Source organism: Denticeps clupeoides, chromosome 19 (genome assembly GCF_900700375.1).
Source record: "Denticeps clupeoides chromosome 19, fDenClu1.1, whole genome shotgun sequence".
Classification (NCBI taxonomy): domain Eukaryota; kingdom Metazoa; phylum Chordata; class Actinopteri; order Clupeiformes; family Denticipitidae; genus Denticeps; species Denticeps clupeoides.
The window spans coordinates 10,703,492-10,730,549 of NC_041725.1; the positions used below are offsets into that span (position 1 = coordinate 10,703,492).

Genomic DNA, 27,058 nt, shown 5'->3' on the forward strand with positions numbered 1-27,058 from the left:
GGCTTTCTGACATGTACTCTGGGCACCGGAGGGAACATTCCAAAATGGCAAAGGGCGGAGTCAGAGAGAAGTATTTTTGGAATTGTAACCTTTATGTCTTTGATTCTGGCCATTATAGACCCTGACAACTAATTAGGAGACAAAATAAAAGCCTTGAGGTGATTTATTTACATGCAAAAAATATGGTATCTGGTGGCCTTAGGTTGACAGAAAATCAATTATGTCCTTCCTTCTTTCTGATCAAAATGGTAAATGAATAATAAATGGATAAATGATTCCCTAGCCACCATTTTTGAAGTCACATGGCATAGACTACATAGCAAATATGGGACTAATGAGAGTGTGCTGTGTATAGGCGTTGCATGTTTAGATTATTGATCACCTTTCCCGTGGAAGTAGTCCCGGTAGTAGCGGGCCCCCAGGTCCACGTGCTCTATGCAGTGCAGTCGGAGTCTCTCCAGTCGTCGCGCTTGCTGTTCAGGAGGCACCTCCAGCACCGACATGCTGGCATTGCTGCACCTCATCCGGAGAACTCCGGCACCCTCGGCCCCGCCCGCCTCACTGCGCTCGACCCACGAGCTCAGGAAGCTGACGTTGCGTTCGCTGTGGCCGCCCGTCTCGTTGAGGAAGTGCGGGCAGCTGAGAAGCAGGGAGCTGCCTGGGCCTCCGTTCCCAGGCGACGCGTCATCTGCCGGTTCCGAGCTCCCCACGTCCCGACAGATCAAGTCCTCGGTGCTGCAGAAACTGGGCTCCATGCCGCCCAAGGCCAGCGCGCGAGACACGGCCAGGGACACGGAGGCGGCCGAGGCCCCGGTAGCGGTGTTCCTCCGCTGAGCCGCGTAAGTGCGCTGGGTGGCTGCTGCCTCCAGCAGATCGAACAGGATGCTCTGGCCATCAAAGTGAGCGAAGCTCCGTGGACACACCCATACTCGCATGGGCTCAGAGTGGCGCGAATCCTCCGCCTCAGTCCTCGTGCCATCGTTTTCACCCCGATTGGCCCGGAGCTTGCGAAACAGCGAAGAGGTGCCCAGGGACGACTCCGTGCCGCCACTCTTCTTACGTACGCGGCTCTCTGGGCGATCCTCTAAACGAGGGGTGGCGGTTAGGGACTGGGAGGCAGTGGCGGATGAAGGGGGATCAGGGGAGGAAGCGGCAGCTCTTAAAAGCTCCCCCAGCTGGGCAGGAGCCACACTGCGCTGGTCTGGCCGCTCCTGGTGGAACTGGTTGAGCATGTCAAAGAAGCTCTGCTCCGAGATGCCCTGCACGTCGATGGAGGAGGTGCTGCCGTACTCACGGAACAACCGACCCTCCACCTCAGCCTCGTCTTGTTCACTGAGCGTCACCTCGCTGTTGGACCGCTGCCGTAGGGGTGCGAAGGCAAGCGGTCGAGGCCGGACAGGTGAGCCGGGAATTCCTCTGACAAAGGTGTCCACATCCAGAAAGTCTCCAGGCCGCAGGCGCCGCCGTGGCATTTGTGCCACGCCCCCACGTAAAACCCCCTCGTTTCCAGGGTGCCCATCCTGCCCATTCTCCAGCAACGACTCGCGAGATCTCTCGCGCCGAGGTGGCCACTCAGCGATGCGTGCCCGCACCCCCATCTTGGGCACAGACACGCGGGCAGCCGTGGGTACGGGGTCAGCCTGAGAGGAGTGACCGTTGGACAGCCGCTGTGGCTGGGTGAGGGGGGTGGTGCACACCCCCGAGTCTCTGTACATGCTTACGGAGCCCAGTGACAGCTCAGGGCCACAAGGCAAGAGGCTGGGGGACAGGAAGGGGAGTGCATCCTGGACTGACGGAGGAGTACAGAGAGAGAAACGGGGCCCGAGCTGCAGTTGCCGTCTCTGCCTCCCACGCACATATCTCGTGAGTGGGGAAGCGGGTCAAGTTCCCCCCAGAGTCTTTGGTTCCAGTCACAGTGTTCAGGCTCAGGCTAGCGGCCTCTGCGTAACCTGGAGCAGAAACACAGAAACGGAGATCTTCAGCACAACACGTCCAAAAATTCATTACCCACTGGGTTCAACTAACCATGAACCCAGAAAAACGTATACTTTAAAATATGACAAACAACCATGGCTGCCAGTACTGCTATGATTGACTGGGTCTTTAAAAGAAACGAGCAAAAAAAAAAAATTAAATGAATTAAATAGTTTTGGGGGAAAAAATTATATGAATATAGTTTCCCAAGTCTACTGTGATGCAGCTTCTGCTTTTATTGCTTTTGTAGGCCCTGTGTGGTCTCTGCCTCATTTTCTACTCATTGGCTGCTCTTCTGCAACTCAACCATATATTTACCATTAAGTCTAGTGCTGCACGATTAATCTAATCGCAATCGTAATCACGATGTCAGTCTGCGCGATTACATGAACGCAAAAAGCTGCGATTTAAATGATTAGTACATGGATTGGCAACATATCCGATCTCTCTCATTCTCTCAAAGTTTGCGAGCTGACTGAAGTCTCACTTCAGTCGGATGTTACGTGTTTGGTCACATGACTCGTGGGTCGACGTTGCATGATGCGCTGCATCGTACGTCAACGTCACCGCCATATTGCGATAGGCACTGCTGTGTCGTGAAGCATATACATGTCTATGAAGAGAAGTGCATTAAAATGCCTCCCTCTTGTGCTGCTTAGGGCTGTACAAACCGCTGTACGCTCCAAACCAGATCATGGAGGATTACATTTCATAGGTTAGGCTGGACAATTGTTTTGAATATATTTGGCCATTATAAAATCCTGTTTTATAAGTCTTAACCTTAGCTAAGCTAGGCTAGGCTAAGCTAGCGAAGCTATGCATTCCTGTGTTCAAGTCAGCCTCCAAACAACGTTTTGGCTAAACGTAGGCATTAACATTAACTATTTTGAATATATTTGGCCATTATAAAATCCTGTTTTATAAGTCTTAACCTAAGCTAGGCTAGGCTAAGCTAGCGAAGCTATGCATTCCTGTGTTCAAGTCAGCCTCCAAACAACGTTTTGGCTAAACGTAGGCATTAACTATTTAGACTGTTCTTAGCTGTTTAGTTAACTTTTCTCAAACTTTGAAGGTTTCCTAAAGAAATTCACCTCAGTTTACAAATCTTAACCTTAGCTAAGCTAGCAAAGCTATGCATCCCTGTGTTCAAGTCAGCCTCCAAACAACGTTTTGGCTAAACGTAGGCATTAACTATTTAGACTGTTCTTAGCTGTTTAGCTAACTTTTCTCAAACTTTGAAGGTTTCCTAAAGAAATTCACCTCAGTTTACAAATCTTAACCTTAGCTAAGCTAGCAAAGCTATGCATCCCTGTGTTCAAGTCAGCCTCCAAACAACGTATTGGTTAAACGTAAGTACTATAATACAGGATTTTATAATGGCCAAATATAATCAGAACAGTTGTTTAGCCTTACCAGGGTTTGTCGTTCGACAGTAATGTAAAGAGTTTTTTGTGATTATTTAATTTTGTAGAATATTGTATTTTGAAAGCACTCGGCATTTCAAGTTGTTATAAGTAGTTTGTATGTTTCACTTTGAAATTAAACATTTCACTATTAGTAATTTGTATGCGACTTTTCATTGATATACAAGCAAGTGCCATTTATCATATCGCAATCGCATATCGCAATATTGATCTCAATAATCGCAATATGTCTTTTTCCCCCAAATCGTGCAGTCCTAATCAAGTCAGAAAGTGTCTTTAACCATCAGCTGGCCCAGGAACATGAGCCACAACGTCCCTGCTGTCTCTCTTAATCTGCACCCTAACATGATAGCAGGAAGATGAAAGTCTGGGGCAACATTCCCTTATCCAGACACCTTGATTCAGGGAGCCGACGATCGGATGAAGAAATGCGGCGAGTAAAACAGGAAGAGAGGCAGGAAGAGAAGAGGCTGAGGGTTTAACGGGGGGAGAGAAAGAGACTTGGAGGTTTTATCAGGTAAAGGAGATTTGACTCTGTCTCGCCCTGACTGGGGCTAATCGGGGGTCTGCTTGGCAAGCAGGGCTATAATTATTATGCTGCCTTTTTACAGCAGCGAACGGTGACCCAGAGCGGCATTCAGCCATGGAGACCTCAAATCTCCCACAATGTAGGATAGAAACTGTGCAACAGTAAGTCTGAACGGCTGACCAGGCACATAAAAGAAACATGCTGATAAACGGTACCATTTGGTCCGATTGCTGTACCGCGCGTCGAGGTGCAAACCTGTGAAAATAAAGTTGGCTGAAGTATTTTGGACGGGAGGGACGAGACCCGCCTTTTGACTGATGGCGCTAATGGTTGCCGGGGTCCCTCCCCTAAGCCCCCCCCCACACCTTCAGCTGGCCCTCTGCCTGGGGCAACTGCAGGTGGGAGGGAGGGGGGAGCTGTGGTATGTGAACTGTGTAGGGCCGATGAGGGGCGCAGAGCTGCTGACAGATTTAACGCACTGCGAGGAAACCGCCCGTGAGATTGGGACTGGGTGAGCACAAGAGCGGCCCCCACACTTTCTCCCACACAGGGGACATGTTTATATTGTGTATATACGGAGTAGTGGTCCCCAGCAACCGATCTTATGGGTGGAATAAATAAACACCCATAACTGAGTGAGTAGAGCCAAAGACAAAAGAAAAAGAGAAAAAAGAAGAAAAGAAAAAAGAAAAAAAACAAGTCTGGACATGGCAATCCTCCTTCGCCTTTTCATGGCCTTGTCAAAAAGAATGATGGAATTGTTGAGAAAGACAAAGAAGAGGAAGCAACAACAAATAAGACCAAGGGACTTCACAGAAACGTGCAAGAAAGATGAGGTGGGGAGAGTAAAAAAAAAAAAAGGGAACGATCCAAATGAAGACATGGCTGAAACAAGAAGGAACGGGCAAACAGGGACATACATAGTAGGAATGAAGAATTTGAGGATGGCGAAGAACTCTGTTCACTGGACCACAATGACTCAGTTTAATATGAAAGTCACATAGAATCGGTCTTTGCTGCAGCTATAAAAAGCCCCCGCTCCAGCCCTCACTCTTTCAGTCCATCTAAAAATGTACTTTGAATACTTTGGTCGTCCAGGGCAAGGTTTACATGGCATCTGTCACCAAGATACTAACACCTCCCTCTAAACCATGTGAGCTGACATGACAGTGCAAAACAACTGGGGGAAAGCCACACGGCTAAATCAGGACTGCAATGGGACCAGTGACCAACACGCCTGTACTTAACACACCGGAGGACGCAGCTGTACTACAGCTGGGACCGCACCTGTCCATCTGAACGGCAGGCTCTTGCAGTAACCGATGCAATGCCGCCCAAGGTGCAACTACTGCATACAGATCAGTACACGGATGAGGCATGTGCTCCACATCTGGAACAATGATCTTTCAGTCTGGACCTCATCAGCTATGTAACAACTTCAGTTCACCAGTTGTCCTTCCTTGGACCACGTCTGAGCCTGTCATCTAGAATCCCAATTTGACCCATATCTGTCATATCTATTCAGATCCTTATACCTACCCATTTTTCATGTTTAGAGCATGAAAGCCTCCCTTAGAGACGACCCTTTTGCATATCATCGAAACAAAGATCATCAGAAATGAGTGCCTACTGCTCCTGACTGGCTCTTGAACACCAGAATGGAATATAGTTGATCTAAAAAGGATTATAAAAGAGAAATAAATTTCACTGGCTTGATTGATGTCAAGTACAAAATTGAATGTGGATTCAAAAGCACCGTGTGGAGAAAAAAACAGAAGCTTCATGTTATAAATATTATAAAATACTAAATAAAACCGTTTAAATGTGGATGACATCACCAGCTGCTCCTGTGCTGGTGAGGTCAGATTTCTGCCTTTTACCTGCTGAGGGCCATCACCGCCTGCGTTTAGAACTTCAGTTAGTCTGCCGTTAACACTGATCCCAATTACAGAAACGTTGCAGACTTGGCTGCCAAACGGCTTGGATTTTTGAAAGGGAGACAAGAAGCCATTACACGGGACCCGTCTCCAATTACAAACTGAGACGGATAAGGGTGGTCTTTTCTTCTCAGAGTATCTGTACAGCCATTGAGAGTGCAGTCCCTGTGGTTTACTGTTTGTCATAGTAGAATGATTCACGAGTCCCTGTCAGAATGCATTCGCTGTGTCACTGAGGCCCTACATAAGCACATCAGATCTTTCTTTCTGGGTGTGTGTTTTGTAACAAGTGACCATTAAAAAGGCTCTGCACTGCCACAATATACCATCACTCCCAGAGTGAGACTAAAGAACAGCTGCATATGAGAACAGAGACCTCCTTTTCAAGCGTCTGAGTGGAAGCATTAAAGATTCACAATTGTTCATTTACCAAACCATCTTATCCAGCGAGACCGCCTTTCACAAGTTACAGAAGGGACTCTCGCACTTATGAATCTGCCATTAGTTTAGTGGTCCCAGGCTGTTGGGGGAGGGAGGAATGTGGACGTTGCAGGTTACCACACGATGATAAGCCACATGGAGAGAAGAATAGGATGGAATTACACCTTGAATCTGTATTAAACTCACATATAAACCAAACTCCTGAAACTGATGCACTTGGCTTATTCTGACACCACACAATGGTTCAAGTCTCACACCTACTTCCTTTTTGTTCATGACAGGGAAGTGACAGTGGCTTTAGTGATGACAGGATAATGGCCTCATACTGGGGAAGCTTTCCAATAGCAGACAGCTTCTGTATGTGTTACCACCCACGGAGATCTAGCTCACTCTATGCTTTCTGATCACACTTCACTTTTCTAAACTGCTGCCATGTTAACAGACCATATCAGAGAAGCATCAGGAGACCAGCACTGGAGCATGAGAATTTGGTTAACTGGTAAAAATATATATTGTTACTGATATTAAAGGGGGGTACACAGACAGGGACAGATGGTACAGCAATATGTGCAGACACCCTCTCCTCCTTTGGCAGCCACGGGGCATCGTGGCATATTGCAAGAACATGGCCTGATAGGAACAGACTCCCAAGTCTGGAGCTCAGGATGTTTATAGGACAAATGCTCCCAATTAACAAGCAACCACAAATCTGATCTACAAAGTCAATAAATAAATATTCAATTCTGTGTGGGACTCACAGACCCACAATTTGGAATGGTGTGATATTTTAGTTTTAGCCATATTTGTCATGTTGAGGGATGGTTACCTGGAATTAACTGCTTTATAAAAAATCACTTTTCACACCACTTATATCAACGTTTTTTCTACTATAACAGAATTTGTCATTCAAAAATGAAAATCTTTCAATTTAAACTTTGATCTACAGATATTGGATCTCATTTAAATCACTATATATACAGGCACACAGACAGCAGTATATTGCCAACTCAAAGCAAAATGACAGCATAATGTGTTTACACCTCAAAACAGAAGCATCAAAAGGTTCCTACTGGTCTTAAGGGGTCATCTCTCCTTCATCTGGCCCTTCACGTGTGAAGCCAGACAGCAGCTGGCCAGAGGCTGACTCTGCATATATCTACAAAGAGTGGCCTGTAAGACCTGCCTCTTCAGATATCTACTGCTGCTACCATTGATTTCTTGTCAGTTCTGTGTGTGTGTGTGTGTGTTAGAAGGGGGGGGTGCAGGCACTTGGCTGTCGAGTTAAAATATACAATGATATTAACTTAGCTGATTCTTGCTGCAAATGTTTTTTTTCCCCTGCAATGTAAAAAGTCCACTGAATTATTACACAAGTTCATAGATAAAACGTTTTCTCTATGTATTTCAGACAAAATGCCCCTGTATTTGCAGTCATCGGACGTCAGCTTGACCCAGAAGTGGAGGCATGTTAACCCCTCATGCTGACAGGGGATCTGCACAGGGCTACTCAGGACTTCTAGGAAGTGGTGTTTGTGTGTAGAGCATAGAGATGACATGTAAGAGTAAATGGGTAGAGTGATGTTCTAAACGTTCAAAAAAACAATTAACTAAATGTGAAGACAAATTAATGAGGAACTGAAGAACTGTTTGTGTGTTTATTGTGTTAACCATATATGAGAGCAAGACAACCTAGAGAAACCTTGCTCTGTGTATTTTACATTTATTCCCAACTGATTAAACAGGAGCTGCTGTGCCTTTTTTCCGTTTTTGAAAAGGAATGTCAAGGTTGCACAATCACAAAAAAACAGCCTCAGTTATTTCAGGCCACCAACAAAAAGATCAATAAAGTCTGGATGTATTACATTTACAGTCACACCACAAAAACACTCACTGCACATGCGCACAAAATAACAGCTTCCAACACACAGAGCCAACAGGCATAAACAAATTGGATTGCGTGAGTACGGGAGTGTTTGCACCCATGAAGCGAGTGGGGTAAACACACATATGCGGTGCTGGGGGGCATTTCCAAAAACCTGCTGAGGGAGTTCCACGTGATTTCTGACACAAACGTACGGGTGCAAAGAGGAAACACACAAGCCTCCAAACTAACCTGTCATGAGAATTTCTTGATTTATTTATTTTTTTTTGCTGTGCATAATATGGTACATTGCATCAAGCAAACCACCACAAGCCATCGTTTGGTCCAAATAAATCTGACGTGACCTCTGGTACGAAGGGAGGGTCAGTATTACACACTTGCTTCCATATGATATGAGACTTGGGGGAAAAATATATAACGAATAAATACAAGATTTGTATGTGGTGATACATGCAGGGGTGATAGAGAAAAAAAAAAGTGTCATATTGTGATTACGAAGTTCAATACTGTGATATGCAATTGCAATATAATAAATGGCACTTGCTTACCTATCAATAAAAACTCACATAAAATGATTAAGAGTTTTGTATATATTTTGTATGTTGTATATAGTCACAATCACCTGACGAAGTTTGCCAAACTTTCAAAATCAAATTAAATTACATTTCAACATTTAATAGAATTTATTTACATGCAAAAACCTTTAACCAATCACTGAAACAAATCATACAAAAAGGATAGGTACTAAAGACTAAAAGTTCATGTTTGATGACTGATGATTTACCGAACAAACTCAACCCAACTGAAACGATCGAAATTAATATCCAGCACTACCCTGCGTTTCCCGAGTCCAGTCCTGAACACAGAAGTGAGACTAAGCAGCCGGTCTCAATTTAGTCAGTTGGTAAACTCCGAGAGAATGACATAATACATTGTAGCTTCAGTCCAAGTATGCATATAAATCACATTATTTTGCATTCATGTAATCCCACGACCTGACATCATGACATGCTTGTGAATCCGAAAGTGCACAGCGAGCCGTAACCGGTGGATTACTGACAGATTGAAAGCTTGTTTCATTTGATAAAAAAAAATAATAAATTACTTACATACTCTTCGTTCCTCACTACGCTATTCCTGGTTCAGTAATAGAGAAAAAAAATTTTATGAGGAGAACTTCTACTCTCAGAACACATCCGCCGGCAAGTGCAGATTTAAACAGTCTTGCTCAGTTTTTTTTGGTTAAGAGGGAAAGCTGCGCTTCTCAGATCTAGTGTCAGGTCACTGGGAGAACCTGACATTTACTTATTTATTTTGCAGTCATCAAAATCCAATGTGGCGCCTGAATGCTATCATTGCACATGGTCAGACCCCACTGTATTCTCCGTGAACTGTTGTTGTGCACTGTTGTTGTCCTGAAACTCCTGTTTAGATCCTCACTCTGCATTACCTGCAGAACTGCCGACGGTCTCAGGTACGTGGGGGTGGAAGGCGTGCGTCTACAGCTGTGCAGGTGGGCGTCTTGCTGGCGTCAGGTGGAGTCGGGGTGTCTGTGCATGGCAGACCTGCATGAGAGAGAAGTGGTGAAAATGTTACTGGCTACCATAGCAACAGTATGTGATCTAGGGGGCAGCTGACAATAGCTGCTTGTTCTGCTATCATCGAACAAATCTCAAACATGGGAGGCCAGTGGGAGCCTGCACATGGGAACAGGCATGTACAGTATGTACAAACAGACCGCATTTTACACCTCATACCAGCTGGATGTAAAAAAAAAAAAAAAAAAATCTTAAACCATATTTTCCTCATAAATTAACACCCAGTTTGATATGCTGGGCGCCAGTCCACAAGAACATACCGATCACCAGGTCTGTCAATGATATTTAAAGGACTTGGAAAAACAAAGAAACACACAATACATTTTATACTGAACCAAATATGCAGTCTTGATGTAGTCTTATTTGCATAATGCCTAGTGAAAGCATTAGGGCCGCAACTAATGACTATTCGAATAGTTGACTAGTCAACTGTAATTGATTAGTTGTTCACTTGACAAATTATTGCATAATTTGAAAAAAAGTCTCCTATTTAGCTACCAGCTTGCACATTAAGCATAAGACCATTTAAATGATGTGGCAAATTATTAAGACAAGAAAGAGACTTCACTCAAAAAAATTTTTTTTTGCAAAGGAGTTTCCATTACTATATAGACCTAGTACGTATGCATATATTTATGCTCCAGACAGCCAGAGCTCTGGGGCACCCCACCCACTCACATATGTGCAGGATAGTGCATATCACACAACCACTCACACACAAAAGCTCACAGCTCTGCTGAAGGCTGCTGCGCACACAACAGCTGTTCTCACCTCCACAGACAATGATGCTGCCTACACACACACACACACACAGAGGTAAAACTGTGTTTTGACAATCGTCTTATACCTCACAAAATGTAATGCCCTTGATGGAATAAAAGTGTGACCCACAAACAAGTCTCTGAAGACCCCCAGAGGACAAGGCCATTATGCTCTGACAACACGCCAGCCATCAATAGTCATCAATTCAGCTCTATTTCTTCTCACCATACTGGAGACCTCCGGCTGTATGATAGTGTGTGTCTGTGTTTTTGAGACGGCGAGAGTGTGTGAGATATAGAGCCAGAGTGGCAGGGCCAGAGCTGAAGAGCAGATCCGGTACACAGCTTGAATTTACATCTTATGTCTAAAAATCTAATTGGAGAAGAAACCTACCCTGCTTCTGTTGAACCGAATTACTGCTGCCGAGTCAAGAGGCCCAGCTACAGGAAAGCATTGCACAGGTATTTTGGAGGTCAGCATACCCAAAATAGAAACATTTGCCAGCTTTTAGCCCATAAAATGTGTGAGAACACTGACACAGTTGCACTACATGCAAAATCAGAAAGCATTGTGTACCCATAATAGTCAAATAAGTAAATAAATCAGGTTTGAACATGACCATGATCCTGGTCTAGGGGCATGGGTGTGTGTCTCCAGTGTTGTCTGGCCAAGTGAAAGATGGGTGCACGCCAACATGCAAACATCCAGAGATACATCCAGGTCAGTGTGCAGAATTGGAATCTGGAATTTTTTTTGAGGCCGGTCTCCATGCAGACACAAAGCTAAGCCCATAATTACATGTGGCGGAGCATGGTAATTAAAAATCCCTTGCAGCTGATTGAACATCTTTCGACCAGCCGCCAGAATTAGAAACCACACTTTATCCAAAAAGGAAATGCAAATCGCGCTTTACATATCATTAGCGGAGGGGGACTGACGCCACGGAGCCGCTGGCTTCCTTGCCCAAATATGCACGGCACGGTTTAAATCTGAACCCCATTAAGCTGCCAACCTGTCATTAGCACTGCCACGCTATGCTTTAAAGGGATTTCTCAAGCTAAATCATATGAATATAAGTTCCTGTCAGAGACTGGTTGTTGACTAGAATGAAACAAGATATTTTATACGAACAAAAGTGCAAGAATGTCACTACATATGAAATGCTACCATTAAAAAAACTGGGGGGAAAATGGAGTACATGTTCTTGGTTAATGGACCAATGCATACATGCATCTGTCTTTGTACATATTAATTATGTACTGTGGTTAAACAAGGCAAGCCTGCAAACCACAACAAAAGGTTTAAAGGATGCAGCCGGTCAAATTTCAACACTTAGGGGGATGCGCCAATGCAAAATCTTCAAGAGGTATTTTATTGTCTTCTACCATAAATTCTGCCCCGATCGCTATGTTTTGACAGGGGGGTTTGGATAAGATGGGACAATAAGCTGCCTTCAGGACTTGACCTCATTTCAACTTCAGAGAGCAGTCATGAATTTGGGGGGGGGGGGGCTCTTAAAAAGACCCCTTCTATGCATCTCCTTTGTGAAAGACAATACAGACCCACCAGAGGCTTTAGAGGGTGGAGGGAGGCTCAGGGTGAGGTGCTATGGCTTTTCTCACTCAGGGGATTGTATTTTTGGAGACCCCCGACTGGGTGGGGCAGGAGGAGCTATTCATAATTAAACACTAGAGAGCAGAGGAAGGGGATGAACTACACTATGTAAACCTCTGGCATGGCGCACTTGCTTGGGGGTGTCTGCTGTGGTAGGAATAACTCTGTGAAGTGGAGGGGGAAGTGAGGACCCTGGACTCCCCTGGGACTGTTGGCAGCAGGAGATTGTCAATTTGAGTGGTAATGAGGGGCAAACAATTATAAAAGCTAAGATCAAGGCCAAATAACCAGGCCTCTGTCTGTAAAAAATATATGGCTTTATGTTAGTTGAAAATATTCATAATTTCCTATCAGACTTCAAATGTTGTGTGTTGAAAAATACATAATGACTGTTGCGTAGTAGCACTGGGATATGGTTTTTAAATGTAACAATTGTCTTATGTGCAAATAAATGAAGAGCATTTTTAATTGTTTAATGTGCTACTGGATTACCCGAAACAGGCACAATTCATTTCACTGGTCAAAGTCAAAGAATACGTAGGATTATTTATGCAAAGTTATCAGATGCAAGCGCCCTGATACAATTACAGCTCTACAATTTAAACTAAATAAATAGCAAAATAATCCTGAAGTGTTTGTCTCTTGGGTTATTCCTTTATTGTGTTTCAGTGTGTAGAACGCCGCGTACTCGCCACCTCGCTCACATCCCGCCAGCGCAGCTCTGCCATTCCCACCACTGTGGGGGAGGAAACAGTCAGAGGCACTACAGTCAACTCTGAACCCAGACTCCAACACACCCACCCACACATACACAGCTACAGCTGCCCTACACAGAGGCAGCGAAATCCTGAAGAACATTTCTACTGGCTACGCATTCAGAGATACAAATGGGGTTTTTCCTGGGAAAATTAAACCATGTAATGTGTGATCTGCAGAAAACGTGAGGCGAGGAGAAAACAAGGTCAGTGCTTGCCTTTGACCCCTACTTTGAAGCGTGGGGCTCGAATGCACCCTGAGGCTCAGTCTCAGTGGGCCAGCTTACATTTAAACAAACTAAAGGCTACATGCCGCAAAAAGAGCATGATGGGTTTCAAAAATTCACCCTGGCGCCCTGATTGGTTGATGTTACGGGCGTGAGATAAAACGATTACTGCCACACGCCACACGTCAGTAAGGCAATACTGTATAAACCAATTACACTCAAACAAAATCAGATGCTGTGGCTGTGAACACCTGGCAAGTTCTGAATTTGAGCCAACGCACAGTCGTATTACAAATGGATTGCAAAATGGACTATGTATGCCATGAATGAAGCTGCACCATCTCAAAAGTGATAAGAGATACACATAAGAGATATATATAAAAAAAAAAAAAAAAAAAAAGACCTTTCTGGAGTGATGAAAGTTATGAAGCAAAGCGTGCAGCAAATAAAAAGAGGAGTGCCGCAGCCTAATTTCTGTTTGATAAGCACCATGTGAGCTGAAATGCTTCACATTTGACAGATATTAAGAGTTATTACCAGTGTCTCCTCTGAACCATTTTACCCCTTATCATCATGATCATGAATCACAGACAAGATCTTTATCCGGTATGAATAAAAAAAAACAAAATAAATAAAAGCTTCAGAGCTTTCAGAATAATTTGAGGGCAGGCATTCCTTCACACTGACACAGCTCGGCGAGTAAGGCAAGCAGAATGTGTGGTAGTGAATCAGCACTGGTTCAGCCGGCTGAAGGAGTGGCCACATGACCGGGAAGCTCCAGACTGATTCAAATCTGAGCAGAATCAACACAAACACAAAAAAAAAAAAACTTACTTATGACACCATGGTACCATCAACTATCAACTGTACTTCAACAAAAAAGCATAGTCTGTCCAAAAAATTATTAATTATTAAGAATGGTGGTATGAAGCCACCATTCAAAAGAAAAATTTAGCTTTCGCTTCAGTTACAGATGTCACGATCATTTTGGAGACATTTAGTATTGCAGAAACAACAATGTTGGAATAAATTCGTCATTTTGGGCAAGGTTTCATGACGGCATCTGAGATTCCTACTATAAATGTTCCTTGGTCTGCTTATGAATTCGGTCTGATCAGAGTAAAGGATTCCAGTGACGGTGCCCTGACTTGAGAGATCGTGCTGGATGCGGTGACACCCGTGCTGAATGGGACAGCGGTTGAGCATAGTGGAAGGTCCTGTGAAGGCTCACGCGCCCGTTATTAGAATACAAATGGCCCGGGCGCAGCTCAGGCAGTGGCCGCTGCACACGTAAGAGGGAGAAGTGCTGAGGCAGCAGGAGGTGCGATGGTGTCCTCAGTAGAGATCCCGGACGGAGCCTCGCTATGTGATCAATCTGCACAGGGGAGAGCTTCAGCTGCACCACATCTTATTCATTTTCATACACACACACACACAAACACACACACACACACACACCACCTTCACGTTTTTCTTCTTTCACCTCCTCTGGCCTGCTGCACTCTTTTGTTTCCAATACACACACACACACACACTTCTTCTCATCTCTCGTTGCCCCATAGCCTGGGGTCTCAGTCCTTTGCCCTGCAGGGGGTTTGGTAATGATGACAGCCCACAAGCGTGAGTTACATCCTCACAGCTGCTACTGCTGCGCTATAATCCCAAGACACACACACACACACACACACACAGAACAGGCCGCATATACTGAGGACTGTGAGCCACAAAGCTGCAAACAAAGACATTACCTAAAACTGACAGCAGAACTGGAGCAAAAGATACAGCAGAGAGGAACACGTGCACATTTTGACTGCGTCCACATGCAGGTTTTCATCCCAAAGCACTTTCGCCCACTGAAGGCTCTGAGCACCTGAAATTATGAAATTACGTGGAATTCTTCAGTGTCTCTGCACCCTTCAGATGAAAATATGTGAATCTGGAAGGGACGATGATGAAGCCTTGCTCTGTTTTCAGCATGGGTGTGGACATGCTCAATATGCAGTATGCAACTCCATTTACAGTCATGTTTCTAAAACAAGCGATAAAGATTCCAGGGGCATCTTGGAGAAACAAGTAGACCAAATTGACGCACTTATAACGTGGGTTTGGTTGAGCACTTAATCTCACAGCATGCCATTATTCTCAACAGGCAAGAAGCTGGCTTGCCGTAGATTTAAAAATGCTACACGTCACGCCGGTGCAGTGATTTGCTACCTGATTGCAATCATGATTTGATGGAAACATTAAATGTATTTATGAAAAATTGGTGCAGACAACACACTGGAAAGTCAGTCTTTATTTAAAATAAATCATTTTTAAAGGACAGTGTTGTGTATTCTGCAAACACAAACATGCACCAGTCTGATTCTGTCTGTTTTATTCTCTGCTTCCAGAAAGGCTACCCAACAAAGGTGATGTCATTCACATACATGCCAGGCTTAGTTTCTATGTTATATAAGAAACAGATGCATAGTTTATCAGTGAAGACATCATAGTAGTTATTACTATGTAAATTACAGCATAGGACAAGCAGATAGAAAATGAGAGAAACTGCTCCAGAGTTCAGTGCACATTAAGTAAGGTTAATTTTACACTATTTGAAACATAACGTGCCAACATGAAATCAACAAAGAGGAAAAAGAAGGGAGGAGAAGCTGATTGGCCAAAAATACAATGAACAAGATTTATTACTAATGCAAACAAGATGCTTTAATCTGCACCTCCTCTAGTAAACTGGCTTTTTGTGGTGCTGAAGGAGTTCACAAACTACTGATATGCTTGAGAGAACCATCTAACCATCGAAAAATAAATGTTCGTTCACATGATTGGCCAGCCAATGTATATGCGATTCTGATAAAGAGGAAGTGGCATCTTTTCACAAATGTGGCGTTCACAAAAAAGTTGGCCCGTTGAAGTGACTTCCGCAAATGCCCGCCAACCCTCCCTTAATAAATCTACTGATCACTTTAAAACGACATTAATCTTCGACAAAATATTTGGCAAAGAACCCGATCCCAGCTCTAATGAGAAACAAACAGCTTTCTGTGCAACCCGTGCTGTTCGGACCAAGCAGCCAATAAACCACCAGTGGCACTAAAAGAAATATAAACAACGTATGCCATATGCCGATTAGAAAGATTCCTGTTTTAACAACAGCTTGAACATGCATTAGACAATCCTCCATTCAGAAGCTTTATGATAAACTAATAGTGATTTATTTTGACTAATTTGCGATTGACAGGAAATGCATTTATACTAAGGGGCTGTGCTCAATATTGGATTACATTCCAATTAAGCTCTGTGGCAGATGCAGCACTGAGGCATTTATTTACATTTATGGCATTTGGCAGACACCCTTATCCAAAGCGATTAATTAAAGGGACAGTCCCCTCAATCATTACAAAATCCCTGGAGTAATGCAAACAAATCAGGGTAAAGTGTCTTGCTAAAGGACACAACGGTAGCAGCTATTTGAACCTGCAAAAGAGGCATCAATACTTGCAGAGCTATATTAAAATTACAGCACACACAATCACTACAGACTAGGAAATAGTCAAATTTGCACTACTGACTTGCCTATGTTTTGTGTCGAACACAGCCAGGCATCCTAGAAAAATATGTCCTTGTGAACCCAATATCACGTATCGTCTCAGGAGCTGAGCCACTAATTATTATTAACGGATTCTTTTTTGGCTAGTCATACAATCCAGATGCATGTTTTGATCGTGCAACCCTTGCGTGTATTTGTGTAAAGGAGATCACAAGAACCCTCTCAAACAGTCAGAGGCAGACTCACATGTCCAAACAAACAACAGTAAAAGGCCAGGCTGGGTTAATGGGGCTTGTGTGGGGAGTTGAGTTTACAGTACAAACAGACAGAGACGGCCTCTGACACAGTTTCTCATCCGTCCATCCATCCCTCTGTCCTCTTCAATGGTGCCATTGAGGCCTAGAGGCTGTTGAAACCTTCTTCTCTTGGCCCCTCCCCCCCTCCCTGACAGCCCATTCTCAGTGTTTGTGTTGTAAGGAGGGACCCACGTAACTGCTGTCCCAGATCTTGTTCCCCTTGTTACGGGATCTAAGTAGCTCATTGTGGACTGGGCCTTTTCAGACAGTGCCCATCCTGCAGCCAGGAGACCCAGCTGAGCTCACAAGCCAGAGGTGGGAGTGACAGCAGTGGGGCAGTAGGTGCTGTTGCAGGCCTAATGAAAGTGCTGTTGGCTCCATGATTGCAGACCAATGTGGGAAGGGGTGGGAAAGGGTACAAGGAACAAAAACATGTTGGGGGATGGGCTGGACCAGCACAGAAAAAACAGCTGTAATGGCTCAACCGACACAGAATATGAAGCTAAAAAACAAAAGTGGTACAGATGCCATGTATTTCAGTACAAAACTTTTTTACATTTTTTTTATAACAGCTAGTTTCTAAAAAAATAAAATACACATATAAGAACAAACTTAATGAAAACTCATCAAATTATCAAATAAATTGGTTTTGAAGTTCTCAACTTCAGCAAAAACAACATTTAATGTGGATGAAAGAATGTTTTTCTCCTTTTCCACATGGGTTCTCTAGAGTTTCAACTCTTTCTACTTCCTGTCTCTCCTCCCTCAGTTTCCTTTTTCCTGACAGCCCCCCCAGATTCAATATTACTCTCTTTCTCTCCCTCACTCTGTGGTCAGCGTGGTTTACGGGATCAGCTGGAATTCACTTGAAATGACAGGAGAAGATGAAGGAGAAAGTAAGGAAGTGGAGGAGAGTTGAGGGGGACAGAGGGGAAATGAGCCACGAATGGAAATAATGGAAATAATACCGGGTGTGTCGGTGTGCTGGAAAGGGAAACACATTGGGTCGTAGGCTAAAGATGTTGTGTCTAGACAGCCATCCAGAAAGAGACAGCCCCTCAGCTCTGGTGAGACTAATGAAGACAGGAAGAAGCACCAAAGGAGGACACTTACGTTTCAGCGAACATTTAATGGGGCCTAATGACTTCCAGGGCTTTAAAAAATACATGATTCCATGTCTGTTTAAAAGAACTAAAAAAAACAACAAAAAAAAAAACATTCCAGTTAGATCCAGTTAAACAAATCCAAGGATATATGCCATTTCAGGATTTTATATATATACAGTACAGGCCAGAAGTCTGGACACACCTTCTCATTCAATGTGTTTTCTTTATTTTCATGACCATTTACGTTGGTAGATTCTCACTGAAAGCATGAAAACTATGAATGATCACATGTGGAGTTATGTACTTAACAGAAAAAGGTGAAATAACTGAAAACATGTTTTATATTCTAGTTTCTTCAAAATAGCCGCCCTTTGCTCTGATTACTGCTTTGTACACTCTTGGTATTCTCTCCATGAGCTTCAAGAGGTCGTCACCTGAAATGGTTTTCCAACAGTCTTGAAGGAGTTCCCAGAGGTGTTTAGCACTTGTTTGCCCCTTTGCCTTCACTCTGTGGTCCAGCTCACCCCAAACCATCTGGATTGGGTTCAGGTCCGGTGACTGTGGAGGTCAGGTCTCCACTTTTTGTTCAGTACGTAACTCCACATGTGATCATTCATAGTTTTGATGCCTTCAGTGAGAATCTACCAACGTAAATGGTCATGAAAATAAAGAAAACACATTGAATGAGAAGTTGTGTCCAAACAACAGTACTGTTTATATATAAAAATATCAAGAGTTTCTTGATCCACAAACACTTACAGTATTAAAACATCCAAGCAGACCAATCAATAATACTCTATGACGTCTTGAATGAATCTTCCATTTTAAAACAGACTCACAAAAGTCTGCCAAAAAGGCATAGAATATTGAGTGAGCAGGTCCCTGTAGAAAACAGCCGGAGAAGGGGGAAGAACGAACATCAAAATGCAGGCTACGTTTGTCTAGTACATGCCCAGAGGCAACTCATACAAATTAGTCAGACGAAACGAAGAGTATGGCATCGTGCTGAACACATTGCAGGCAAACGCCACTGTCACAACAGTCAGAAAATAGTTCCTGCACAAGCAAAATAACTGGATTCATCTTAAATTGACTTGCAAAGGCAGATTACCATTCTGTTTACAGAAAGCGTTGAAGACACTACATTCTTCCTCAGTATAAAGAAATAAAAAGTGAAATGCAGCTACTTTTTGAAAGGTACACCAAAAGAGAGCTCTACCAAGTCTGATTTTTACATCCTGTTATCAATTATTTCAACATTTCATCTCGCTGCTGAGCTGTGGTATGAAGTCATGTTTGTATCTTACAGGGGTTAGGCCACATCCTAACATTCAGTTGTGATTTAACGCTGTAAGTTGTTAAAGAAATTATGAAAGGGCTGAAAAGTCGAAACTGTGGAGTATCATTCAATCATTTTAAGAATCTCAATAATGAATCAAAGGCATTTCAACATCACAGCTCTGGAACCGCAGGAATTTTCAGGGGAATTGTAGTGAAGCAGAAGTGCAGGACCGTTCAGTGGAAAGTTTTCCAACAAAAACATTTCGTTCGGCATTCTCAACTTTCAGTATAAAAGATGCAGTTTTATCATAATTTTCTTTGGAGTTTTTAATTATTTGAAGATAATCTCCATGCTCTGATTACACCAGCATGCATGGGGACACCATGAGCCACTTCCAAAAGCCTAGTGAATAATGCAAGGTGTGGCTGGTGTGTGTGTGTGTGTGTGTGTGTGTGTGTGTGTGTGTGTGTGTGTGTGTGTGTGTGTGTGTGTGTGTGTGTGTGAGAAATCAAACCAAATCCACACACAGCAACCCCGGTGTAGATGGTAGACACACTCTGTCACCACATAATCTAAAACTGCTTACACTTACTGGATGTAGCTGGTAACCATAGGTGATGGTGTTCCCCACATTATCCAGAGCCTTGGTCAGACACAACAGGTGTTTTAAAATAAGAAAGACGTGCTGGTTTCACTACCTTGTCCTTCCAAGCCATATCAGATGATGAGCTGCACTCTCATCTAGCCCGTCCTAAGATCCTGAGAACCGCCACCAACAGGCACACTGATAACATCACATCGGAATTCTGAGACACGTGACACAATAGAACTTGAGAAGTAACACAAAATGAGCAAATGACGATACATACAAAACACAAAATGGTAAGAAATACATGCCAGCTCTTGTGTGTGGTGATTTGTCACTGAACAGAAGGATTGAAAATGGGCAGGAACTCCTCCTTTCTGCCCACCTCAGGTACCACATGACCAAAGGAAAGGGGAGAACTGTGTGCCACTGTTCCACAGCCTTTTCCCAAGCGATACCTGTTGGTATTCAGTGTCCAGTCAGCCAGAGAACGAAGAGGAAACCTGGGAAGGGTGACTGTAGCTGCATGAGACTCCATCAAAAGCGGCAATAAATAAATAAATAAATAAGCAAGCCTATTCAGACAACTTTTCTTTTCTGAAATGAGGGATTAGCTTTCGTTCACCCTGTCCCTGAAACCCACAGAGACAAAAAGGTAATTAAATATCACACCTATTGAGAGGCCATCCCAGTTGTGGGAAGCTAGGTGGCGGTATCTCTGAATAACAGGAACTTTAGAGGTTACAAAAGGCAAAAAAGGCAAACGTCTGAAACGCAACCCTCTCCCTCCCTCTCGCTCCCATGCACGCTTATCCATTCGTTGTTTGTTCTCATGCCAGGAGCCAGACTCTAACAGAGGCAAATATTGACCCAGAACCGCGCAAAACCCCCAACAGGCCGCTTGCAAACTAACGGCTGCGCCGCGACTCACTGTTACAGTCCCACAGAGACGGGCTTGATCACACACAGTGCAGGATCCTCCTGCCAATCTCTGACGCCGCTCGGGATTTACCCACAAAAAACGCCCTCCAGTTCTGCTGGAGCTCTACTCTGGTGCCAGGAACACTGGGCCAGGCAGTCTGTCAATGAAATACTGTAATGGTGATCTGGTCACCAATGGGAATATTGTGGCAGTTTAGTGATGCAGCGTAAACACCTCGTCACAATATTGATATATCTCACACTGTCACCTAGTTGGAGGGACTAGCAGATATGCATGCAGGATTTATTTCACCAAGACATGCAGTTTTTTGAACATAATTGTAAGAACAGTTTGGTTTTTTTTCCCCCTATAGTTCTCAATAATAGTGTTTGATGTACTGATAAAACGCCTTTTCTTTGCATTGCTACTATTTTATTTTACTGTGCAAGGGGGAAAAGCATGTATAATTTAATTGTCAATTTCGTTTTATGCTCACTTAAATATTCCAGGGTTCAATTTAAACAGAACAAGAACGTTTTTATGACAATTAGTAATCAGCTAAAATAATATGATCGCCACAGCTTTACTTCAGAATAGGTTTCAGTCAACAGTTTATAAGAAGGAAAAGTCTGCCATTTTTGTGAACTCAGTCCAAAGCTGCTGCCATAGATGTGGCTTTAGTGCAGGCCGCAGTGTAATGTGCCCAGATGGCACATGCTCTGTCCGGAGCCATCCCATACCGAGGTGCCCAGCACTGGGCCAGCTGACTGTCATGCCATGCCCACTGGGAGAGGTGGGCACAGACGGAGCTGCAGGATCCCGTCCAGAGCTGCTGAACAAGCAGATGGGGCGTGTCCAGGCTCAGACGCGCGCTAAACATGAACATATTGACTGGTTTCAAATCCCACGCATAGTTGCTTCAGCTACTCTTCTTTTTCCAGTGTTAAGCCTGGAACTTTCCACGATTATAAATGTTGTAAATATGCAGCCAGAAAATTTGATCTGATATAATCAAAGTCCACATAGCAGTCCCTTTTTTATTCATTTTATTAACTGCATTTATCAACGATTGTGTTCACCGTTCAAGATATTAAAGCAATATTTCTGGTGATGACACAGATATGAAAAAAAAAAAGGCAATTATTTTTTTCCATTAATGTGCAGCCCAAGATATGAATCAAGCCTTTGGGTTTAACGCGTCCACAGGAGGTATCTCCTGGTCTACACACCCTTTAATACGAAAAGACATTTCCCCAACCTTGTGCACAGTCAGGTCATTGCTATCAGTCACTTTTTTCCCCGCTGATGCCTGCACAGCGTGGCCTCACTGAGACGACTGCTATCTGAATGCGACAGTGCCTTCCCCGAGGTGGAGCTTCATCTGAGAACAGTGGGGGAACAGGAGCTGTAATCAGAAGCTGCGGCGAGGGGAGTCAGGGGGGGTCAGTGAGCACCAGCGTCTTCTTCAAAAGAATCGTTTTAAACAGTCCTTTAACCTGACCAGTTGATCGGCGCTCATATGTAAATGGTGTATGGGTGCCAACCATTTCAACACAAATTTTTTTATCTTTTGCTTGGCGTCATCAGCCCTGCCAAGCAATTTGCTCAATGGCTGGTTAGACCCTCTTCGCCAGTAAAAGCCCCCCCCAAGTTCCACTCTTCCCACCCCCCCCCCATCCCCCCAAAAATAAAAAAAATCTCTTGTTAACAATAAATCTTTCTGCCCATTATGCACAGCTCATTTGCCCCGGCGCTGGAGGAGAACGCTGTGTGCTGCTCTGACCCGCTTTCGCCCGCGCTTTCCCACTAACGCAACCTGACACTGTGCCCGTTCCAGCTACCGCGCTCCAGTACAGCGCCTGCCAGTCCCCGCCAAACATCAACGCAACACGGCTCAAGTGCGTGAGTCCATTCTCTCAAGTATCTCAAGTGCTTCCCCTTCTGTGCACCAACATTTCTGCCCCAAACAGTCGCATACTTGTGCGTGTGGTTACCCGCAAACAGCCATGAAACCCCAACAGCCACTCAGAGCCCAGATATTGTTTTGCAAATAGAGTCCCTGAAGCAAAGGGCCAACAAGTTCATGTGAGACTTCTAGAACGTAGTGAAGAGACCCCGAAGCATGGAGGGATACCCACACGTATCATAAAACTTCTAAAAGCAGCTCAGAAGTATAAAAATAGCCCCTACAAAAAAAATTAATAATAAAGTACTGCAGCAAGCGGTTAACTGGGCTAATCCTAGGAACTGAACATGCACAATACATTACAACATGCCACAGAGCATTTAGTGGCACTTTCAAGCTGGAAGAAATTAAATACAGAGTGAGAAGTGAGAAGATTTCGGCGTCATATGAGATGGACGACTGATTATTGCTGATAAGCAGAGTGTACCTGGTGCATTAAAGCAAACACCCAGAATGTTCTTAATTTAGTTATTCTGAATTAAGAACATTTACAAAAACATCTTGCGTGTCGAAAGAATGCACCATAACCATTCAGATTCTGAACACACTAAGCCCACAGATTTTGGCAAGATCCCTGGTAGGCGTTTGGACACCAAGTGTGTTTAATCACACACCCTTAGCCTGTTCATCCACTCAGCCCTCCATTGCCCATTAATCCCCTCCAGCACACTCATCAAAGGAGTCTTTTGTAGGGCAACTAAGGACAAAACACATCTAGTCTAGGACACACAGACCAGACACAGTCGCTTAACTGCAAGAGTTTTACTGGCGACCGGGCCTTCATTCCCTCGCTCTCTCTCTCTCTCTCTCTCTGTGAGGCAGAGCAAACCACCTCAATGAGAGGCAATGCCTTCTGGGAATGGAAGCTTACTTGGCACAGTACTATATGGCGTACCGCAGCAAGAACAAGGTCAAATGCACTAAAAATGTTCAGAAAAAGTAGTAACATTTACGAGTGCACAGGCCTAACCAGTATGATCAGAGCAAACGATCCAAAAAAACTAAAAATGTAAAAATATTTTACGCACACACAGCCAGCTCAGCATGGTAACACGAGGACACACAATCACATTGTTAGGCCGCAAGGCTGCATCAGGCCCAAAAGGGAGGAGCGAGGCACAGAAAGTAAGAAAAATAACTACTAGGACAAATTACTAGCACATATTATTTTAAAAATGGGTGACGCCAAGGCAAACTGAAATAGACGCTCACCTGCAACTTTTCTGCTACAGAATGAGATGCTGTAAGAACAGTAACTATGGCGACCGGAGAAGAATGCAGGGTACGGTGTAGAGTAAATAGCGTTAAGAGTAATGGCGGGTTCAGACACGATTTACGCTCCTGAAAACCAGCGCTGCTTCAATCCACATCCTAGTGGGGTGGTGATCAGTCAACGTCAACGTCAGCATCTCATGCATTTATTTACCCCACTGTTGCTGAACAGGTCTGCATAGAGCACATCAATTTCAATATCCTTGATGTAGAACCAAACACTTATTATTGACTCGTGACACAGAGCCTACTGAATTCCGTCTGACACGCCCTTCCTGTGACCCACTGATAGAACGGCAGGTGGTGTGGTAAGGTGAATGGCCATCCATACACTCTGTTCACACAGCACAACAATAGCGGCCCTGTGTTTTTTTTTTTTTTGTTTTTTTTTTAATGGCGGACATAAAGGAGCAAGGTGCGGCCCTATTCATTTCAGCAGAGCCCAACTGCTCCTGCTGTGTCTGTGTCTGGACAAGTATGAAAGACCGAGGAGAAAACAGCGTTTTCCTAAATACATGTGTGTAGATGTAGCACATATTCAAGCAAATGAACCGAAGGCATGAGCGCATAAAGAGGGTGAAGGTACATTAACGTGCGCCGGTGTGTGGTCACCAGGGTGAATAATGCATTCCCAGATGGCGGCTAAAGCCCCGGGAGTCACAGAGCCTTATTCTGGCCGGTCAATGGAGAGACAGTAACTCAAAACTCAACGGCAGAAAAAAAAAACTTGAGGCGACTCCCCTACTGCACTTGGCACGGGAGCCCACAATAAGCCACCTCCATTTTCTGCATGTGTTTTTAATAGACTGCGCTGTGTACACTTAAGCTCTGCTTGTTTTCTTTTGGAGCCTGCGCTCAATCAAAGGTCTTAAATTGTGGAGGAAGGAAAATGAAAAAAAAAAGAAAAAATCTCACGAGGGCCTCCACAAAAAGCCATTTCAGGCATTTTCTTTTTTAAATAGGCGTGGAGTTCTGCCAGCGAAGCTCCCAGAAAGGTGTGGCTGGATGCTGTAAACTCGTTTAGCTGGACAAAGATCCACCACAGAGCCGAAGCCAGAGGACCTCGGCAGCCGGACGGCTGCAGGTCAGTAGACCTGGTGGAGAGTGCAAACCGAAATATGTTGTACAGTCAACTTGATGTTAGAATTACATTAAAATACAATAAAGCATTTAGCAGGATTATCGAAAACAGACGTGTGGTGTGCTTATAAAACAATATCTTCTGCAGAGATTACGCCGGAGTCACATGCACACAGTTCGGTCATCTGACTGAAACCTGAAAGTAACCTCAGCCAGCGGAGACCACAAGATGATAGCAACAGCCAATCAAACGCGACCAGACTGATAAGGCACGCGACATTAGAGGGAGCAACGTTCCCAGCGACTGCAGCCAGTGCGCCGTATGAACACGAGTTCCACAGACTTGTTTTGACAATCCAGGCTGGAGTAGGAACTATAACGCGGCAGAAAGTGAAAGCACAGCAGAATCTGATCCACTACCGTGCTGGTTATTGGCTCAGCTCTCTCGACTTCGGCTGAAGGACCGGATTAGAGGCGATGAATAAGAGCTGTAGCCGACACTGGCACAGTACAAGAGCACCATTTAAATATAGTACGCAATAAATATCTTCTCTCTTATCGTAAAACCCTCCAAATGAGTTTCATTTGAAGGATTAAAAAAAAAAAAAAATCTTGGGTTGATGTGTGGTGTGGCTTCTTGTTCTGGCAGGTGAGCAGAAGGTAAATCCTAGTGAACGGTGGCCAGTAAGTCGGAGGAAAACGCTATCACTTTTTAGCTGACGAGGTTGGAAATAAGAGAAAATGATGAAGAGAAAAGTTTGGAGGAAAGTCTATTCCACTAGGACAGGCATTTCCCCCCCTCAAAAGCCCAACTGGACCACAAGAATAACATCTGTCAAATAGCAGAACAATCAGTGTTCTGATATCACAGTCTAAAGTAACGTGGGTCAAAAATGCTGTCCAGAAGATGGAAGAACGGTTGTGGACGTACAAATCTTTTAGAATACACCTGATTAAATTGGAACCTTTCATCGTGTAAAAGAATCTACATTTAATGGCTGAGAAAAAAAACATGTATCCTTTTTTGGATAAACTGGCACAGACGCGCGTATAAATGATTATACCAAGTGAGACGGCCACATAGAACCCAATAGAAAACTTAGTTCATGTCGATAGTGGTAAACCGTGAAGTCCAAAGAAAAATGCACTCACAACCCACATGAATATGACTGCACATGAGACAGGGCCCACCCACCACATCATGACACACTAGCTGTGTGAGCTCTGATCAATTCTGACAAGACCGTGCAGGTTGCATTTGTGGTTCCTGGTTCCATATTTCATAGGTAAAGAGTGGTCTTTAGGTCATAAAGGAGCATACGGTCACCTTGAAAATGTTTATCGCCAGGGTGAGCGTGCCTAATAAAGGATTAGAAGCACAAAGTTGATCTGATTTCCACTTGATTGGGGTAGGACAGGTCGTTCCAGGATCAGTATCAACGCAAGGTTATCAGATTATGTGCAAGTATATATTGTATGCACAGTATGACAAAAGGGAGAGAGAAGAGCGGGTCAATTCTAAGGTCAAGGCTCCGTAAACTCCTATTGACCAAAGGTGTGAGGCGTGACCGGACCGAGCGGGCCTCTCGGTGGGTAACAAAGAGTTCTGCTCAATATATCTGACTGGGCTTTCACCCACTTAGACAACCCACATTATTAGCCTGACCTTACTGCTGAAGGCGGCGCATCTGGCTGCCAAGAGCAACCGGTCTAAATTACAAATGCATCCCCTGAAGCCACCCACACAGAGCAGAGCACACATATCACAAGGCTACGCACACAACCTGCCGGTTCCCAGAGACAGGTCGGTGCAAACTGGGTTCCCTTCCACACACACACACACACACACACACAC

At 44.2% G+C, this 27,058-nt stretch overlaps 1 protein-coding gene across 1 annotated transcript in view; it reads right to left on the bottom strand.

The window, feature by feature from the left end:
• sipa1l3 (signal-induced proliferation-associated 1 like 3) overlaps positions 1-27,058 on the bottom strand; it is a 51,759-nt gene that overhangs the window by 20,133 nt on the left and 4,568 nt on the right. The window contains exons 2-3 of the mRNA XM_028962109.1: positions 9,638-9,752; positions 383-1,949 (exon numbers count right to left, since the gene is read on the bottom strand). Of these exons, the coding sequence (XP_028817942.1) occupies positions 383-1,715 (1,333 nt within the window). The 5' untranslated portion in view covers positions 1,716-1,949; positions 9,638-9,752. The remainder of the gene's footprint in view (positions 1-382; positions 1,950-9,637; positions 9,753-27,058) is intronic.